This window comes from Chelonia mydas, chromosome 2, assembly GCF_015237465.2.
Source record: "Chelonia mydas isolate rCheMyd1 chromosome 2, rCheMyd1.pri.v2, whole genome shotgun sequence".
Lineage (NCBI taxonomy): Eukaryota > Metazoa > Chordata > Testudines > Cheloniidae > Chelonia > Chelonia mydas.
Window position 1 is genome coordinate 183,724,729 of NC_057850.1, and position 21,103 is coordinate 183,745,831.

General features: G+C 44.3%; 2 protein-coding genes across 17 annotated transcripts in view; both read left to right on the plus strand.

Moving 5' to 3' along the window:
* Nucleotides 1-474: 474 nt before the first annotated feature.
* On the plus strand, nt 475-17,536 carry LOC102942686 (C-C chemokine receptor type 5). Of its 6 annotated transcripts, XM_037890279.2 has the most exons (6): nt 475-938; nt 2,718-2,950; nt 3,963-4,582; nt 5,208-5,310; nt 13,200-13,375; nt 14,185-17,536. In XM_037890279.2, the coding sequence occupies exon 6, from the start codon at nt 14,196-14,198 to the stop codon at nt 15,246-15,248; it is 1,053 nt and encodes a 350-aa protein (XP_037746207.1). In that variant the 5' UTR covers nt 475-938; nt 2,718-2,950; nt 3,963-4,582; nt 5,208-5,310; nt 13,200-13,375; nt 14,185-14,195; the 3' UTR covers nt 15,249-17,536. The 6 variants fall into 6 exon arrangements, with proteins under 6 accessions (XP_037746207.1, XP_037746206.1, XP_037746211.1 ...); XM_037890278.2 differs by lacking the exon at nt 475-938 and having other exon boundaries at nt 1,026-2,950; nt 13,197-13,375; XM_037890283.2 differs by lacking the exon at nt 475-938 and having other exon boundaries at nt 1,026-2,950; nt 3,963-4,139.
* A 2,538-nt stretch (nt 17,537-20,074) lies between these two features.
* Nucleotides 20,075-21,103, plus strand: part of TOPBP1 (DNA topoisomerase II binding protein 1) — a 46,836-nt gene continuing 45,807 nt past the window's right edge. For 2 of the 11 annotated variants that reach the window (XM_027826734.3, XM_007064311.4), the window contains exon 1: nt 20,075-20,435. The gene's annotated coding sequence lies outside the window, so the exon portion shown is untranslated. Of the gene's footprint in view, nt 20,730-20,780; nt 21,016-21,103 lie in introns of those variants that run through there. The other 9 variants (XR_006288917.1, XM_037890274.2, XM_043540796.1 and 6 more) reach the window with 7 other exon arrangements.

The following is a 21,103-nucleotide window of genomic DNA, read 5'->3' on the forward strand; positions in this document are numbered from 1 at the left end:
TCCCATGAATTTTATAAGTTAGTGATTTTTTTCATAATCAAGTTCTTATCTGAGGTGGAGAAGGTTTATTTACAATTACACTGCTACATTGTTTTTCCTATAGGGTTTGAAGAGCTGTTAAATCTTCATAAAACAGAGATTTTGATAAACAGGAAATGTGCATACTTCTGTTAAGGGATATGACTGACCTTGTGTTAAGCAGGGGTATCCTGTTAGCTGGTGACTGTCTCTTTAAAATAATCCTTTCCCCTTGAGTATTGCATTCAATTATATTGACTTCAGTTTTATATAGTCAAAGAGGAAGTTTAAGCATTAAAATATTTATTCTTATATCTTTACAGCATAATTTTCTTTAAGAATGCCTTCTCTTTTCTGAGTGCAACTCTGGAAGTAACTGAACACATATTAAGACATTAGAAATCTAAATGCTATTAATTGCAAGGCAAAGGTGTATCCACAAAACAGGATCTTGATTCTGAAAACAAAGAAAATAATAGAACACCAGTAGCTGTCACCTTTAGCCCCCGCCTAAAACTTCTCCAGCACATCATCAAAGATCTACAACCTATCTTGAAAAATGAACCTTCACTCTCACAGATCTTGGGAGACAGGCCAGTCCTCGCTTACAGACAGCCCCCCAACCTGAAGCAAATACTCTCCAGCAACCACATACTGCACAGCAAAAACACTAACCGAGGAACCTATCCTTGCAACAAAGCCCAATGCCAACTCTGTCCACATAGTTATTCAAGTGACACAATCATAGGACCTAATCACATTAGCCACACCATCAGGGGCTCATTCACCTGCATGTCTACCAGTGTGATATGTGCCAGCAATGCCCCTCTGCCATGTACATTGGCCAAACCGGACAGTCTCCACGCAAAAGAATAAATGGACACAAATCTGACATCAGGAATCATAACATTCAAAAAATGGTAGGAGAACACTTCAACCTCTCTGGTAACTCAGTAACAGACTTAAAGGTGGCAATTTTGCAACAGAAAAGCTTCAAAAATAGACTCCAACAAGAAACTGCTAAGCTTGAATTAATATGCAAACTAGATACCATTAACTTGGGTTTGAATAGAGACTGGGAGTGGCTGGGTCATTACACATATTGAATATATTTCCCCATGTTAAGTATCCTCACACCTTCTTGTCAGCTGTCCATATGGGCCATCTTGATTATCACTACAAAAGTTTTTTTTCTCCTGCTGATAATAGCTCATCTTAATTAATTAGCCTCTGACAGTTGGTATGGCTACTTGCACCTTTTCATGTTCTCTGTATGTATATGTATCCTCTTACTATACGTTCCATTCTATGCATCTGATGAAGTGGGCTGTAGCCCATGAAAGCTTATGCTCAAATAAATTTGTTAGTCTCTAAGGTGCCACAAGTACTCCTGTTCTTTTTGCGGGTATAGACTAACACGGCTGCTACTCTGAAGCATATCCTTAATAGAGAAACAACAACTTCCATGCTCTGATAAAAGAGCATAAACCAAATCCAGGAGAGTGAGAAATGAAAATTAGTCTTGATGGTTGTATTATATTAAATTTTTTTTGTTTGATCCTAAAAAGAATGGCAAACAATGATGGCACAGGAGGGAGCGAGATGCAAAATAGTACTGTGGGCTGGAAATCTCAACAGCTCTCTAGATTTTCTCATTAACTGCAAAAAAAAAAAGGGAAAATGCAAAAAGATTGAAAATGCAAGACTTGAATTTTACAGGCTTGCATCTAACCTGTTTTGTCCCATTGGAAAGAGGTTTTCTTGGTCATAATATCCTTTGCCTTCTCATGAACCAATGTGAAAACTTCTTACAAGAACAAGAGTTTTTGCAGCCAACTGGGATTCAGGAAAATTTATAAAGTTCTGGCTTCATTTTGGATTTGAAAGTTTTTACTCATCTAGAGTCCTAATATTTAATGCCATATCACCCTTTAATGTACACTGACATTTTGTACATCACAAACAACTCAGTTTCAAGAGAATGATGTGATATGCACAGGAAGAGTGAGGAGAAAATGGGCATGCTTCAACAAGCTCTTATTTAAGTGTTAAGGGCCTGATCCTGCAAACACTCATTCAAGCCGGCGTTACTCATCCAGACAGTCCCCTGACTTCCATCCATTTGCTCCAAATGGCACTACTAATGCATGCAAGTTCTGCTCGCATGAGTAAGAGCTGGCAGGATCAGATCCCAATATCTTAGCACTTACATAGTACTTTGCAGTCTCACACCTCTGTATATAACTAGTTATTCATCCTGATGACAGCCCTGTGAGGTAAATATCTGCAGTACTACAACGTGAAGGCAGAAAGTTACTCTCACAGTAAACTTCCTTTTATGGAAAAAATATTTTCTGCAAGTTTGCATTAGTGTGAAAGCACCTTTTAAATACCAAATGTGTGTCAATGTTATGGTTATCTATTTCAGAGTATTAGTCATGTTAGTCTGTATCAGCAAAAACAACGAGGAGTCCTTGTGGCACCTTAGAGACTAACAAATTTATTTGGGCATAAGCTTTTGCGGGCTAAAACCCACTTCATCAGACGCATGCTCAGTTTTACTGAGCTGTCTCCATTTCCATTTTTATTGGGGTGTGAATTCTGATGCTATCATTTTATGCTTCTTTCTCTTTCCACATTAATGCAAGTTATTAATAAAATCATTATATTGTATGTTTCTCATTGTCTTTGTGGGAAAGAGGCTTCAGCTCCAGATCCTGGAAGAGTGCAGGGATTGCTCCTTACATGGACACCAAGGGAACGCACATAACCACAAAGGGGGTGGAGAGGAAGTGGAGTCATGAACCAGAACCCTCCCCCACACCAGCCCACAGGGAAATGAAACCTACTGGGTGTGGAGCTGCTGCACTATCCTAAAAGATGTTGCAGCTGGGACAGCGCCCATTCACTGAGAAACTTGAGGAGGAATTTGGTACTTGACCTTTGAAAATATATATATTTTTAATTTTAGGGGGCACATATCAGTTTGGGTGGGTATTATAAAGCAGATGGCATGAAAGTGAGTGAGGAAAAATTATCTAGCACTGGGGAACAAACTGAATTCTCCCACAAGCCAGCTCTGGCCACTGTACGATCACTTTGTGCTGCTTAGGTGGTATAAAGTGACATTAGCCAACTAGAGAATCTGGCCCTTAAAGTTTTATATCTACAGAGTATTAAGTATTTAAATTTAAATATGAGTAAGTGCGTGTTGCTCTACATCCCTCTCCATGTTCCCTGCTCTGTCTCCACAATTTCCCGGCCTCCCCCTTCATGCTCTTCCCAATCTCCTGCACCAGACTTTCATGCATCCCAGTCCTCTGTACCCCTGCATCATCCCCTCTCGATCTCCTGCCAATCTCAATATATTCCTCCTCCCTGACAGCCTCTCACTCCAAGACCAGGTAACGTGGCTCACTGACATCCACTCCCTGCCCCAGTGCGTCTCAAACTTTCTGCTACCATGCCTCCCTTTTATTGAAGCAAATGAGCTCAGTCCCCACCTTCATGTGAGTTGCGAGAATGTTCACATATAGCAATAATTAATGCAATGCTAGAAGGTCAAAGGATAGAAACTCACACTAGCATTTACTTTGCAACATTTCAGTGAGATGAATGAGCCTGAAGAGCAACTGGGAACTCGGGAGAGAAATGGGCCTGAGGGAGGTACAAGCTGGGGATAAAGGGACTCACAGGGAAGAAGCTCGGGGTACAGAATGGGTGTGGGGGGACTGAGACCCTGTCTCCTCTATGCCAGAAAATCACTGAGATAGCTGGTGGCAGATGCACAGGAAATCTAACAGAAAATCCCATGCAGTAATTTGCATTTTTTCAAGATAGTCAAAAAGTAGGATATGAGTTTCAGGCCCCACCCAAACTCCACCGTGGGGCTGGCCCTATGTTTTTGGAAAGCCTGCCCTAACCACAGTTCACATCCTTTCCAGTGCACAACCCTCCTTACTATGCCCCTTCCTGGACTCCTGTCATTTGACATTTACTATCTCATTGGCGATAACTAGATGGATCTATCTTGATGGATGGATGATCTACATTGATAGATCTCTGATCACATATCCTTTCATATATATCATGAACTGGTGTGGTTATTGGAAAAAACACAGGTCTGTATGTTTATTTCACTGTGATACTTGGATTACAAAGCTTAATCATTAAAACAGCAAAAAACAACAGTTTTGGAAGGAATATAAATTCTTAGCTGCAGGACATAAGCCAAACTCTAATTATTGGGGTTTAGGAAGAAATTTTACCCGTGGGCAGGTTTCTCCTCAATTGCCCACTACAAAGCTTTCTTGCAGCTTCCTCTGAAGCAGTCGGTGCTGGCCACTACTGGAGACAGGATACTTGACTAGACAGACCATGGGTCTGATCCAGGCTGGCAATTCCTATGTTTCTAGAAAGAGACAAGCCTCTTTTCTTTCATGTTTCCTACTTTTTCATCTTGAAAAACAAAGTCCTTCCCTTACTCAAGAAAAACTCATTGACACCTGACAGATTTGGAATTGCCTATGATTGTCTGTGAATATGTTAAAGATAATTGCTAATGGTAAGTTTGATTATAGTAAGGGGGTTTATTGTATGGATACATGGGGTAAATTCAAGAAGAGATTGACTGCACCAGGAAGGAAGAATATTATGGCTCCCTCTATTTATAGGGCTCCCTCTATTTATAAACCCCTCCCATTCCCCATGAGTTCCCATTGATCCCACTCTTAGAAAGAGACTCTGGGTGCGTCCTGCCAATCTGTTTGCCCATAATGGAAATCACCAAAGTAAGTTCAAAGAGCTAATGAGCACACCTAGTGCTTCCACACCCAATTTCTGGACATCATGCCTGCCTCTGGCAAGTGTGGCACAGAGAGTCCCCCAAATGAAAAAGAAGAAATTATGTATCCTTCTAACGGTTTCTTCCCTTTTTCACACCACTACATGCTGCAATGCTAAGAGTGGGTTACAAACAAAACCAAATTCTTTCTATAATTATAGGTTTGGATTGTGAAACCTAAGTCCTGCCACTAGGATTTCAAAATCTATACATCTGTGCTTTAACGCACTTTTTATAGGAGCATTTGAAAGTCCTTTATAGAAAAGAAGAACTGCTTAAGTGACAATGATTTCTTGTTCACTGAAAGTCTGCTGAACGTATGAATATTGTATCCTTCTTCACACAGGAAGGGGTGTATGCCTGCCCTGTGTTTGTTATGTGCAAAACTGATTTATGCAGTGCAGCCAGTCTAAACGATTAAGACATCAGTGGCACTTCTTAGATATCTGGTAAGTCGTCTTTCATCTGTTTTTAGTATTTATACATTTATTAGTTGCTTATGTAGATTAAGTGGTAACACAAATGCCTATGTCTGTAAACACAGAAAATAATCCGCTGAGTCATTTTTTAGTGGATTCACCTATAAAAATAACAATTGAGAAGGGCAGGGGGAATGCACTAGAATGGACTATTTTAAAAGGATATAACCATTAGAAGTGTTCAGAAGGGAAACCAGATAAGCAATGAGGCAAATTTCCAGGGACTGTATTGGATGAGATTGCAATGGAATAAGATACCTCTGTAACAATTGAATTAAACAGGAAAGATTTTTCTGTCAAAACTTTGATACCAGTTGTAGCAAGAAGAAAAATCTGTTTTGAAAACACAATAATGGACCAGAGTTGCAACTGGTATAAACTAGTGTAGTATCACTGAAGTCAGTGGAGCTACACGAATTCATATAAGCTGAGGAACTGCTCCGATACTGGGAAAATATTGGTTTGAAATCTGAGAATGTGAGCACATTAAACATAAAATCCTTCAGACCTAATCTGGAATATATCATCTTTTCAGCACACCATACAAATGGTCTGATTTTGCAGTCCTTCACAGTGATATGAAATCAGTTTTGCTTTAATAAAGATTTCAGGATTCACTCCTGACTCCAAAATGCCAAGTGCACAACTCCTGTCATAATTAATGGAAATTGCATTCCTAAGTATCAGTTTACCATTGCATATTAAAAGACGATCCCCCTTCTGTCCAGAAGAGAGGAGAATCTATCTGGCTAAGGCATATTTACACCTATCTCAGAATGACGGCTGAAAAACTGGTATTGTAATTTAAACACTGTGTGTGATGTGACCTATTTATAGTCAATATGTATTTCTACAGGAAGTCCGTGTAATTTAGCTGTTTATTGTAAAGTTTTACTCCGCAGTCTAACATTTTAATGTTTTAATCTTTGCCATTTTTTTCAAAAAATGATCTGAACATTTCTGTGAAACAGTAATATCTGGCTTTGCTGATTTTTGTGTATGCTTAAGGCATGGGAGGCTTTTTAACTCAAAAGCAATAAAGATTGGGTTAACTTGCACCAGACAAACAGAATTTTTGATAGGCTGATCGCAGATTTCTGGGAAGAAATCGTACTCTGTGGTCATGACTACACTTACCCCCATATTGTAGTGCTTTTCATCCGTAGGTCATATAGCATTTTTTCCCAAAAGGGTGGGTATCTTCATCTCTCTTTTATAGATGGGGAAACTGATGCACAAAGAGGTGAAATGACTTGCCTAAAATCAAACAGCTGGTCAGTAGTAGAGCTAGAAATAAAACCCAGGTCATCTGACTCCTAGTCAAGTGTCTTAGGCTCTGGATAACAGTTTCCTAAAAGAGTGGAAGAAATTGCTTCATGGGATACTCCATATAGGGATTTGCTAATCCTGCTCTTTTAAAATTGGTAGGCACCCAATGGTAGTTATCAGTATCTGATGGATAGATACTAATCTCAGATTCAGATACTGTGGAGAGAGGCTTCTGAAGCAAGGAAAGGAGCTAGTAGGAGGATTTTACTAGAACCAATCAGAAAGAAGGGAGAGATAACAGGATTTAGGCCCTGAGGACAGGGTGGGTGGAAGAAGACAAGCACCATGGTGGTGTTCTCATGATCCAGAGACAGAGTGGAGGGAGGAAAGTTGTTATGCTTATAAGAAGCACATGGGATCTTTTTCAGGGAAAAGGGCAATATGCTGCGTTTATTGAAAATACAACTGTTATCATATACATTCTATTACACAACACACACACAAGTCCTGCAGACGGTCTTTATAGTTACCAGTCTGTCGTAGCTCGAGTCAATCTAATGGCCAGTTAGATTGAGCACAAGTGAGGAACTGGGCTCTGTCAGTTGTGATCTGATCCTCTGAGGCTTTGCAGGACTGAACCCAGAGTTCTATGGCAAAATACCCCAGCTTTATACTTGTAAATTTCCACTTTAGTCTATGGATTTTGCAATGTTATTGTGTAATTGTTAGTCCTTAAGTGGTGTTAATCTTGGGGTTTTCTGCTATCTCTTATTTGTTGTCTCACCTTCGGGGGTGTTTGCCTCACCTCTGCCTCAGTTGTCAATGCTGCTAACTCGTTTTAGCATCAGATACAATGGATATTTTCTGATTATTTCCTGCTGTCTCAGGAACCTCACACAACTTCATTTGCAATGCAGATAAGAAACAAGACCTTATAGCAAATACTGTAATGAAAACTTTTCCTAAAACAAAAGGTGACCATAATCATCCATAAGGACTGTTCTGGTCTGTTCCTGCTTTAACATTAGTTCAGACACAGGCAGCCTGTCTGATGCGTTTCTACCAATATCCCAGAGGGTCATTCCTTTCTGCTATTCAAAAAGGGTGGCTGGCAGGATGAAATCAAATCATACATTAATACATACTACATTATTATAACCATCAATCATTATAACCTCTAATACAAATATAAAATCCTACATTTCAGAATCAGATTTGTACTGTATCAATCTAACAAAATGGCCACACTCTTGTACAAATCAGTTCCAAATCAGGTATTTGTCACATCTCTATTGGCTTATCAGTACTAGCTTAGGATAAAGATACATGTCCACTATTTCTAACCAGTCTCAAATTTCATCACCCATTCCACAGCACCTGCTTTTGAAATGCTCCATTCTGCTGAGCAGGACTGCCATTTTATTCCCTAAACACCAGCAACTTATCTAAACTCCTCTCTCCCTGGTGATTGCTGCACCTGGTTAAGGCAAGTCATGTTGGTCATGAGCAGAAGACATATTGGGAGTGGCTTATTCTCCTTATTGGAGTTCTTGAAACTAATTCAATTTCTTAAGTTGTTCAGGCCACAGATACAAAGAATGGCCCCAATTCTGCAAGTGAATGTGCAGGCAAACCAAACCAAATAGAAAAAATAAGTTATGGAGGGAAAAGGTTATTGGCTACTTTTTGGAGAAGCTTCTTGTCTTAAAGTACCGGTAAAAGTGACTATATAAAAATACAATCTTTAAACTCATTTGCTACCAATGTAGCTGAGCCATAACAAACTGACATTTTTACTTTCACAATGACTGTAGAGTCAACACAGCTGTGGAACAACTGTCCCATGGGGAGAATGTGCAGGACTTTCTGAAAATCAGGCATCTTTAAAGGTGACTCAGATTTGACACACAAAAATTGAAGCACCCAAAATCACTAGTAACTTTTGAAATTTTGGCCTATTTAGTTTTCAATAGAACTCAGATGTATTGCTATGCATGTGATTATGATAACTTTCCACAAGTAGTTTAACAAGGTCTTAATAAAAGTAGAATGGTCCAGTCAGATAAACAAAGAGACAAAATAGGTTAAAGGGGGCTAATGTCCAAAAAAAAAAATCAACTTGTTCCCCATTGTGCATGATGCTACCTTTCTTAATGGCCATCCATAGGCCCATGTCCCTATCTCTATGATCCTAAAGTGTCAGGATCAGAGTTCCTGCAGACCAACAAGATCCTTATGCAGATTCTATTGCAGCATAGTTCAGCCATACATCCTCACAGAGGGCAAAGGCTTATGCTTCCATGAACAAAAATCCATGTCCGCTTAGTTGCTGCAGGTGTTTTCCTTGCAAAATCTTTTTCAGGTCTCTTTCCCAAGGCAGTGTTTTTCAATCCGTGGGTCGCAACCCACTACTGGGTCACAGCATGTAAGGTGCTGGGTCGCCTTGCTCTGGTCAGCATCATCGACTGGGACGTTAAAAGTCCCGTCGGCGGTGCTGCCCAGCTAAGGCAGATAAGGGCCTACCTTTTCCGACACCACGCTGTGCCCTGGAAGCAGCCAGCAGTGGGTCCGGCTTCTAGGCAGGGGGGGCACCAGGCTCCGCGCGCTGCCCCCACCCTGAGCAGCAGCTCTGCACTCCCATTGGCTGGCAACCAGCCAATGGGAACTGGGGGGGCCATGCTGTGCACCTCTGCCTAAGAGCCAGACCCACTGCTGGCAGCTTCCGGGGCACAGCGTGGTCCGTGGTGCACCCCGGCTGCGCCACTGACCGGGAGCTGCCAGAGGTAAGTTTGCACCCCAACCCCGTGCCCCAGTTCCCTGCCCCAGCCCTGAGCCCCCCCACAAACCTGGAACCCCTTCCTGTATCCCAAACCCCTCATCCCGAGCCCCAGAGCCCTGACCCCCTCCTGCACCCCAACCCCCTGCCCCAGCCCTGAGACCCCCCAAACCCAGAACCCCTTTCTGCATTCCAAACCCCTCATCCCTGGCCCTACCCCAGAGCCTGCACCCCCAGTCCAGAGCCCTGACCCCCTCCCGCACCCCAACCCCCTGCCCCAGCCTGAGCCCCTCCCACACCCCAAACCCCTCATCCCCAGCTCCTTTCGGTCGCGGGCATCAACAATTTTCTTCAACTGGATCCCCAGAAAAAAAGTTTGAAAACCACTGTTCTAAGGCAATGGCCACACTACAGAGCTTACACCAGTACAGCTGGGTCACTGCAGCACTGCTAGTGCGGATGCTCTCAACCAGTAGTTCTCAATCAGGGGTCTGGGACCCCCTAAGGGGCCTCGAGCAGGTTTCAGCGTGGCCTCCAAGCAGGGCCAGCATTAGACTTGCTGGGGCCCAGGGTGGAAAGCTGAAGTCCCACTGCCTGGGGCTGTAGCCCAGGTCCCTGAGCCCTGCCCCCGGGGTTGAAGCTGAAGCCTGAGCAATGTAGCTTCATGGCGGCCCCTGTGGTGTGGGGCCCCAGGCAGTTGCCCTGGTTCCTACCCCCTAACGCCGGACCTGGCTTTTATATGCAGAAAACCAGTTATTGTGGCACAGGTGGGCATGGAGGTTTTATAGCAAGTTTGGGAAGCATCAGAAAGAAAAAGGTTGAGAACCCCTGCTCTAAACCAATGGGAGGGAGCTCTCCTGTTGACTTAATTACTCCAGCCCCCACGAGCGGCGGTTGCTATGTTGGTGGGATAAGCTCTCCTGTCACCATAGCTCTGTCCACACTCCACACTGGTGCTTAGGTTAGTGTAACTTACATCGCTGAGGGGGATGGATCATTCACAACCCTGAGCAACATAACTTATACCGGCTTAAGCTGTAGTGTGTACACAGCCTAACTCCCTGCTATTAACTCTGCTCCCAGCACTTCAAATGCCACATAATTTGTTACTAATCTTACCCTTGGCCATACTTCGACCATGTGTTTAAGGGAATTATGAAGATGGGGCATATTGGGCTGGTGCCCCTATCTCTATAGTTATTTGACAATACAAAAAAAGAAAACTGATATGAAGGAACTGTGACACTTCCCAGCAGTACCCGGGGTCATGAGGCACTTCCTCTAGCATGAGGAAGGCTTTTCTGTTCCTGCCGTTGGTCAGTTCCCTCACTCCATTGGCCACAACACAAACATTCTCCTTTAGCCTTACGCAGGCTCTTCTCTCTCACTCCAGGTTAGTGATTGGCATACTCCAACCCTTGAGCCCTCCAAGCATCTCCCTGGAGTGTTCTCGTCACCACTCCATTGAACACACAGCATTTAGAGATGTTTATAGTGAAAACACATAAAACTTTATTTAACAAAGCATAGAGATTCAAATGATAGCAAGTGGAAGTTTTGGAAACACATGGTTACAAATAAAATAAAATCACAACACGCATTCTAGAACCTAGACTTACTTATCTAGATACTCTCCTGTCTTATCAGCAATGCTCACCCAAAGTCCTTCCAGTCTTTTACAGCCAGGCTTGGCTGTGATTGTCCATTCATGAGACAAGTCATGCTGTCAGCTTGCCTCCTCAGGGAAAGATTCCAGTGTATGTTCGCATCCCCAGATGTATCCTACCAATCCATTGTCTTTTCTCATAAAGATGATCCTCTGCTGCTGTTTATTTCTTCCTGTACATTTCCTCTCTTAAAAATTTCACAATCTCTTTACTAGCATTTGGCTCAGTAGGCCAACAGGCATCTGTTGAGAGGCCTACAATGCCAAGTACACCCATGACCAGATAGAGAGAGAAGTGTCTGTTACCTCCTGCTTGAAAGGAATATTCCTGAGGTATGTCACCTCCTGGTGACCCACCCAAATCCCAAGTCCTTATGAACTTTTAGATACATAATGTCCTTAAATATTATCTGTACATACATTTTTCAGTGATTATGATGACCTGTGGGCTACTGGCTCTCAGTAGAGACCTCACATACCATTGTTTGTATAGGTGCAGGAACTAGGGATGCACGGGTTGCTGCAGCACCCCCAGGTTTTATGCAGGGTCCCGGCTGCCAGCCCCACTCCCCAGCTGCTGGTCCCATACCTAGGGCTCTGCGCCAGGGGCCCTGGTCCCGGCCCCAAGCCCAGCGCCCCGCTCCCAACCCTGCTCTCAGGACTTCACTCGCCGTCCCTGCACTCAGGACTCTGGTCCCCGTCATGGGACCTGCTCCCCGGCTGCTGGCCCCATGCCCGGGGCTCTGCACCTGGCCCCACGCCTGGGGCTCCATGCCTGGCCCTGCACCTGCGGCCCCACTCCCGGCCCTGCACTGGAGCTCTGCTCTGGAGCGCCAGCCCCGCACTCCTCTCCCCAGCCACTGGACCCATGCCACTCCTGGCCCTGCCTCCTGTTCCCGGGGCTCCATGCCCGACCCCCCTGCTCCCAGGGCTCCGTTCCCAGGGCTTCACTCCTGGCCCCACGCCCGCCCCCAGCTGTGGCCCCAGCCTTGGCCTCCTTACCCCATCTGAGTTCCCCCCTCTCCCAGAGACACAGTTCTGCTCCTGGTCCCAGCTCTGGAGATTGGGGGGGACATGGACAGGGGTAAGGGGGGCATGAGGTAAAAAGTAAAAACTGCTTTCAGCACCCCCACTATTAAAAGTGTTCCAGTGCCCCTGATTGTTGGGGGAATTATTATGCATATATCTGATGCAGGGGATCTCTGGAAAACTGAGTATCCCCTGTGCCCTCTGCCAGTTGGCACCAAGTTGAGACACAGCAACTAAAAGAAGGCAACTATTTCACTGAAAAGCAACCCTGTCTCTTAAAGACAATGACACCTTAAATTCTGATCAGGTCTCTCAGTTACCTGCTTTTTAAGACCAGCTTGCTTCTTAATGAGCAGTAATAATTTTAACCCTTTACTGCAAGATATCTCCATCTAGATAAAAATAACATATAATACTGTACATTAAGGGCCAGATCCTCAGTTGACATAAATTGGTATAGCTCCATTGACTTCAATGAAGTTAGGTGAACTTTCACCACCTAAGGATCTGGCCCACAAGCGTGTGTAGTTCATGCATCTGTAGACTTGCAGTCATTAATCAGCAATATTTAAAGTTTTCAACAACTAACTCAGAGTATTTTCATAAGTCTGGTCAACATTATATTTTACATATTTATATGATACAGGTATAATCATATACTGTTTACTGTCAAGGAAATAAAAAGATGAGACTGACCAGACTGCATGTCTCTTCCTACAAATGTTGTGTACACACGAACAAGGCTAAAAGAATGTTATTTAGGTTGCAAAATCAAAATATAGGAAATGCCTGCATTATGGTTGCCTATGCAACTTTAATTCTGCCCCCTTGTGCATCCATCTTGTGCACTGACTGTGGAAAAGATCCTGTGGGAAAAATGACTGGGGATCATGTAATTAAATATTGTATTACAATGTATGTGCACAAGTGGACAGAATTAAGGTGCCACAGGCAACAGTAAATCTGGCATTTCCTAACTTTTGAGTAATTGACTTTGCAACCTAAATAATTTTCTATTAACTTAGTGTTTTTATGTATTTTTCATTTTAGAAGAAAACAGGTAAAACAAATTCAGTTATGTACAACTCTAATAATCCTTCTTTCATGTGTACTCAGCAGGGTTTGAATTCTTAAACTTTGGCATAGGCATAGAGTTATCAACCATTTGAGCTACAGTAACTACCAGCAGGAGAAAGCTATCATCTGAGAGCACACACACGTGTATGTGAACACCTGCATCTCGAGAGTGGCTCAGGGGAGCCTGGACTGCATCTTTGCCCACATCCTCCCAAGAGGTAGGGGAATTTCTGTCCCATGTGGTTCTTCCAGGGGGAAGTTGGGGGGAACAGGTTGCTGTGGCTACATGCTAGGTCTGGGTGTGTGGTTAGTGGGAAGCTGACCTGACCCTCTCTCCTTCTGCACCGCAACTGTTCCAACAGCTCCTAAGCACTACCAGTGCAGTGGCTGCTGCTGCTGCTTAGGCAGCAGTGTAAGCATGGTGCTTTAGGACAGTTGTTCTCAGCCAGGTGTACGTGTAGCCCTGGGGATATGCAGAGGTCTTCCAGGGGGTACATCAACTCATCTAGATATTTGCCTAGTTTTACAACAGGCTACATAAAATGCACTAGCGAAGACAGTACAAATTGAAATTTCATACAGACAATGACTTGTTTATACTGCTCTATGTACTATACACTGAAAAGTAAGTACAATATTTATATTCCAATTGATTTATTTTATAATTATATTGTAAACATGAGAAAGTAGGAAATTTTTCAGTAATAGTGGGCTGTGACACTTTTGTACTTTTATGTCATAACACAGCAAAACGTAAACAGAATTTCATGGGAAAAAAGAAAAGGCACTTCTCTAGCCCTAAGGCTTTCTCCCCACTGCATTTCAAAGGCCTAGTGCAAATAATGGAAATCTCAGAACTTCTAAAAAAAAAAAAAAATTGCAATAATCTTTTATAATAGGAAATGTTAGGCAGCTGAAATATGGGGGTCATCACCAGCCACCAAAATTATTGTTTGTGGTAAAATTCCAATCTTTGTCTGAGTTTTAGTCCATCTCTTTAGTTTCTACCATCTCTTTCTTCATCCAGGACAGAACAAGATGGATAACGAGACTGACATGACAACCTATGATTATTATACTGGCTCAGAACCATGCCAAAAAGCGGATGTCAAAAAATTTGCATCCCTGTTTCTGCCCCCGCTGTACTCCTTGGTGCTGATATTTGGCCTGGTGGGCAATGCACTAGTTGTGCTGATCCTGATAAAATACAAGAGGCTGAGAAGCATGACTGACATCTATCTGCTGAATCTGGCAATTTCCGATTTGCTTTTTATTCTTTCCCTGCCATTTTGGGCTTACTACGCAGCATATGAGTGGGATTTTGGAAATGCAATGTGTAAAATTCTTTCAGGGGTCTATTATGCTGGCTTCTACAGTGGAATTTTTTTCATAATACTTTTGACAGTAGATAGATATCTGGCCATTGTCCATGCAGTGTTTGCTTTAAAGGCTAGGACAGTTACCTATGGCATCATCACAAGTGTTGTCATTTGGGTTGTTGCAATATTAGCCTCTCTTCCAGGATTTATATTTCACAAAGCTAAAAGGGAGTCATATCATTTTACATGTAGCCCTCATTATCCATGGGGACAGGAAAGTAAATGGAAGCAATTCCAGACTTTAAAGATGAACATCCTGGGACTTGTCATTCCACTGCTCATTATGATCTTTTGCTATGCAGAGATTATAAAGACATTACTGAGATGTAGGAATGAGAAAAAACATAAGGCAGTCAGGCTTATTTTTATCATAATGATTGTTTATTTTCTCTTCTGGGCACCATACAACATTGTTGTTCTCATGTACACTTTTCAAGATTTATTTTCCCTAAATAACTGTGAGAACAGCAGTCAGCTAGAGGTAGCAATCCAAGTGACAGAAGCGACTGCAATGATCCACTGTTGTATCAACCCCATGATCTATGCTTTCGCTGGTGAAAAGTTTAGGAAATATCTTTATACATTTTTCCGAAACCACATTGCAATCCATTTGTATAAATATTGCCCAGTTCTCTATGCTGAGGCACCTGACCGAGTTAGTTCCACATACACCCCATCTACAGGGGAGCAGGAATTCTCAGCTGCATTGTGACGGGTGTCTAAGTAAAAAAGTTACATTCACTTTTGTGGAAACAGTTGTGCAAAGGACCAAAATGCTCTGAATACTTGGCTTTAAAGAGGCAACTGAAGGGGTACCTACACATTTTAGATGCACATGAGTTTTCTCCAGAAGGAAACGGCATTTGTTCATACAAATGTGTATTTGTATATTTTAAAAGGGGGTATGCGTACCTAACTACTTACTTGGATATATAAATTTAGACTAAAGGTTCACCTCTTTTTTAGAAAATACAATAGATATGCCATGTTTTAGTCAACTTGACCCTGGAAAAGTTTGTGAATTTGCTCTTTACACTAAGTCTTTGGGCTCATGAATAAACTTCCAATGTACCTCTTCAGAGAAAGTATAATTTAGAACATGAAATTAGGTCTGAAGTGGAGACACATCCTCTTGAACTATCTCTCATATCTCTCATATCTTAGTATGAGATATGCCACTCATTTATACTCAAATGTATTTCATCCCACACAAGCCTGGTGCTATATCAGCATTAATTATGTTAAATTGACATCTGTAATAAAAAATCTTGAAATTGAGATCCTAGAAAATGTCATATATTTGGAAAAAAAAACTCCAGCATTTCTAGTTGCTTCTGCTTTTATTTTTGGTTGTTAAGCATTTTTATTGGTATAGTAGTAGGACATTATCCAGCCATTATTTTGTACCTAAAACTCCCAAAGTTTGTAATGAGAGTTTTGATGAGATTGATAGCAGAATATAAGCAGACTATTCCATAAAATTTAGGTCCAGCAAAGCACTTAAACAGATACATAACTTGAAGCATGTGAGTGCTCATGTGCATGAAATCATGCTTTAGTGTTTTGATGGATCAGGGACACCCTCTCTGGGGTTTCTTGCACTTGCTTTGAAATATCTGGTTTTGGCCACTGTCAGAGAAAGGATTCTGGACTAGATGGACCACTCTTCTGATCTAGTATGCAATTCCGGTTTTCTTATGTTTCTATAAAGCCCTTAGAACAGTGGTTCTCAAACTTTTGTACTGGTGACCCCTTTCACATAGCAAGCATCTGAGTGTGATTCCCTATATAAATTAAAAACACGTTTTTATAAACTTTACACCATCATAAATGCTGGAGACAAAACGGGGTTTGGGGTGGAGGCTGACAGCTTGCGACTCCCCCGTAATAACCTCATGACCCCAATGGGTCCCAACCCCCACTTTGAGAACCCCTGCCTTAGAACAATACTTTGATCGGAAAGTGGTACAGGAAACGGTATTGAAGATGTTTCAAATTATCAAGTGCATTTGAAATCAGGAAATCCTTGCTCATCCAACCACTTCTTTCAACTTATTCTCAGTTTCGGTACATTATTACATTACTGTTGGGCTACATCCATAAAGTAAGTATGGGCAAACTGGAACTTTTTTCTAATTCATTAGGTTTTGCTTTTTACTTTCTTTTCACACATTATGCATGAGCCATCTTTTGGAATTTTTGATATGAATTTTTATCAGATTGTATCCTGAAAAAGTGATAAATTAATTTCAATAGAAAAAAGATCATTTTCATGTCAACTGATGAAGCTTTGGAAGGACAAATTCTCTTTCAAGGAGGTACTTTCCTGCATATAGTAACCAGCTTGCAAGGTTTTGGTTTTTTTAACTTAAATAAAAAAGCCCCTTTATGATTTATTCACTTTTCAACAAGAGCTGAGAACTTCCACTAATGTCTTTATGAATCACACACATATTGTGAGCGTGAAGTGTGTGGTCTGACTCTCCAGTCAGAAAAGGATTAACCCTCTCCATGCAAAGGGAGATAAAAGCCCTACCACTCTTGTGCAAGATCTCAATCATGCAGGGAAGAGCACACAGGTGAAGCTCAATAAGGGAAACTTAAAAGGGGCCCTTGTATCTAGGAGGAATTTTACTTACAGCATGGATCTTTTCTGGAGAAGAGCTATTTGGAGGGCCTAGTGAGCTGTAGTAAAGGACACCATTTGGACTTACGGAAACAAGTAACCTGATGGGACTACAGCCTCTTCTTAAGGGACCTGTTACTTCAGTGGAATTGGAGCTTGCTTTGAAAACTTGGGACCAGAGACGTCCCATTTACCCATTGGATATGTATAGTGAGCCATATTAAATGGAGAACAGCAGAGATGCAGAAATGGTGGAGTCTCTGCTACTGGATGGCACTCTTGATATCTATAACTAAGGGATCCAGAAACAAAATAACTCATACTATGACATAGTATGTTTGTGTTTGCAATTCATTAAAGTTGGTTGAATTCTCTGGTTTTGGTTTCTTACAGAAGAAAGTGTGTGTTCTCAAAGAATGGGGGAGGGATGGCAAAGATACTCTTCCACACAGCATGTTGCAATATCGAGTGAGCAGACAGCACGGGGTAAGTAGATGGTTCTGAGCATTAGTAATTGGATATAGAGCCTTTTAGTTCTAGGTCAAATCCATTCCACCATCGTGGATCAATAGTGGTGACAAGCTTCTAGCCAGTGGATCTTAAACCTCTTTCTGATGGATTAAAGAGCCCTCTGCTACGTGATATCACTGCCATAGGAAGCAAAAAGAAAAGGAGTACTTGTGGCACCTTAGAGACTAACCAATTTGAGCATGAGCTTTCGTGAGCTACAGCTCACTTCATCGGATGCATACTGTGGAAGCTGCAGAAGACATTATATACACACAGAGACCATGAAACAATACCTCCTCCCACCCCACTCTCCTGCTGGTAATAGCTTATCTAAAGTGATCATCAAGTTGGGCCATTTCCAGCACAAATCCAGGTTTTCTCACCCTCCGCCCCCCCACACAGTTTGTGTGTGTTTCATGGTCTCTGTGTGTATATAATGTCTTCTGCAGCTTCCACAGTATGCATTCGATGAAGTGAGCTGTAGCTCACGAAAGCTCATGCTCAAATAAATTGGTTAGTCTCTAAGGTGCCACAAGTACTCCTTTTCTTTTTGCAAATACAGACTAACACAGCTGTTACTCTGAAACCTGCCACAGGAAGATTAGCTTCTGACAGTGTGTGACCAAACACTTTCTCACACATCAAATATAATTAGTGTCAACATCAAGGCAAACAACCTATTCACACTTAACAGCTCCTCACTCATTAATGGTCCTATTCTGCTTGGTGCTGAATTGTTGTCTTCTGTGGAAACTGAACATGCTCGAATGCTTCACTTAAAAAGTGTGAACAATACCCAAGATCTCCTAAACAGGGCTAATGCTAGATATTAATAAAATGAATCTTCTAAACTTATTCCTTACTTACATTAAAAATATATTCTACTCTTTCTGGCTAAAATCAAGGGTAGTTTGCTATCTTACTACTATAGGGGGGAAGAACTCTAGGTTCTAATTGCTATTTTACATTGTTACTTTTGCCTAGGTCTTAGCCATTCCAAATTCTGAGTTTACAGTGCCACCATGTGGCCACTTTGTCTATTTAAACCAAACCTGTTGAAAGGATACAAAATTCTTAACAGTATTTAAAAATAAATAAATAAACAAACAAACAGAGCATTGAACTTTCCTCCCAGAAGTCTAATACGGCTGTCTCAGGATCCTCCGAGTGATTGTTATAGGATATCAGGCAACCGTAAGGAGAATGGCAAGACTTTGGAGAGCATCAGAGAGACTAGTATCTAGAGACAGATGAAACCTATTACAAAAATGAGCTTATTGGCTTTGCATGTACAGATTGCACAGCATTTTATAAAATTAGGAGCTTGCTCTGCTGTCATTGACCAAGTTTTCCCCACAGCTGTGCGGTTTGGCTCCTGCTATCCAACCAGCAGTGGCAATTCAGTGGTGCTGTAGGTAGTTTGTGAAACACTTGGGAGCCTTTAGGAACCATAACAATGTTAACAGATCATCTAGTCCACTGGTTCTCAACCAGAGATCTGGGGGCCACAAGCAGGTTTCAGGGAGTCTGCCAAGCATGGCTGGATTAGACTCACTCGGGCCCAGGGCAGAAAGCTGAAGCCCCACCAAGCAGAACTGCAGCCCAGGGACCTGAGCTCCAACACCCAGGGCTGAAGCCATAGCCTGAGTAACTTAGCTTTGCGGTGCTCCTTATGGCATGGGGCAATGGGCAACTGCCCTGCTTCCTACCTCTTAACGCTGGCCCTGGTTTGCATATGGAGAAAGATAGTTGTTGTGGCACAGGTGGTCCGTGGAGTTTGTATAGATATTGGGGGTGGCCTCAGAAAGAAAGAGCTTGAGAACCCCCAATCTAGTCGCTTCTCCCAGGGAGGGGGAAAAAGGATTGTGCGCTACATCTTCGCTGGGAGTGGGACTGGAACTGGAACAAGCACCGTCCCCACCTCGCCCAGATTCACCAAAGGGGGAGCTCAGCAGCCTGTTCTTTCAGCGCCCAGCTCAGATAGGGTGAGAGCTCCCCGGGTAGACAGGCCCTAAGCGTTCACCCCCCTAACTTCCTGTCCTGAATGGGGCGGCTGAAGGGGCACAGCTGCCCCGCAGGGAGGGTGGGGACAGCGTCCCTCAGAAGAGACCCACCCGCGCTGTACTGGGGGTGGGATAAGAGCATCGCCAATCCCACAGGCCTCCCGCTGCGTGAGGCGCCCAGCTCCCCGCTGGCATCTCAAGACCCCAGGGTCGCCCAGCCGGGCACGACAAGAGCCGGGCACGAGGCAGGGCGCCAGCGGGCTGGCTTGAGCGGGAGCGCGAGACAGCCAGGCGTTGACGCCCCGAGCCCCGGGAGGCGGCTCCCCTCTGCACCCAGCATACCCAGCGGCCGTTACAGCCACGCGCCGCGCGGGAGCCGAGGCCGGAGCAGGCGTAGAAGCGGCAGGAAGGCAGCCGGGGGCGCCGCACCGCCGGCGGCTCAGTGACGCGGCAAAGCGCAGGCAGAGGCTAGTGACGCACGCGCTGGGAAAGAACGGGCAGCCAGCGGCAGAGAACCACTCGTGCGGGCCGAAGTCGAGAACCGCGCGCTCGGGCTCTATGCGAGGGAGTTAAACGCGCACCGGCTTCCCTTTGAGAGCGGCTCCCGTCCGGCGGGACTTGGTCACGTGCTAGGGATGAGCGTGCGCCTGCGCCTCGTAGCATCTCCTGGCGCGCCTGCGCAGTGTGGCTCTAGCTCTCTTCCCGCCCGCCTTCGGTTACCGGCTGGAGAGGCAGTACCTGCGGGAGCGAGCCTACTCCGGTGGGTGAGAGGCCGCTTCATCCATAACCTCAGTTCCCCCCTCCTTCCCCGAACCCACTCTCCCCTCTAGCCGCCCCAGCCCTTCCTCTCGCCCCGGGCTGACCCTCCCGCTCACCAGGGGCCCCTGACTCTTCCGGGGTGGCGGCGAACCCAGTCGGCTCGGCCCTTTCCTCCACGGTCAGGGCTGGTCCGGGGGATCGCCGCCGCTTGTGGGCAGGGAGCCCTGAGCGCAGGGATGCCCCGCCGGGGCATCGCCCGGCAGGACCCAGCACTACCCGGCGGGAGGGGTCTGAGGTGACCGACCTGCGAGGGCGCGTGGCCGGCGCGAGAATCGCGACGCGTGTGACGTGCCGCGGCGCGTGTGATCGTTGCGCACGCGAGTGAACCGCGCCTCCCCTGCGGAGTTTTCGTGAAGGTGTCACGCCGAGAGAGGCGCTCGCCTCGCAGCGGCCCCGCCCACTTCCCTGGCACCCCGCCGGGGCTCGGCTCCCCCTCTGCTGCACCGGCTCCCCCGCCCCCCGCCAGCGTCCCTCGCGTGCGGCTGGGCTGGGCTGGGGGAGAGCCAGCTCGGAAAGCAACGGTAGGGCGCGTTTCAGCCCCAGGTCGGGCTGACAGCAGCTGAGGAACGCTGCGTGCAATGTTATTTGCTTCGCTAGTGCAGCCCGGGG

Excerpts from the sequence above, each read along its gene's own strand:
- LOC102942686 (XM_037890279.2), top strand. The coding sequence starts at position 14,196 with ATGGATAACGAGACTGACATGACAACCTATGATTATTATACTGGCTCA.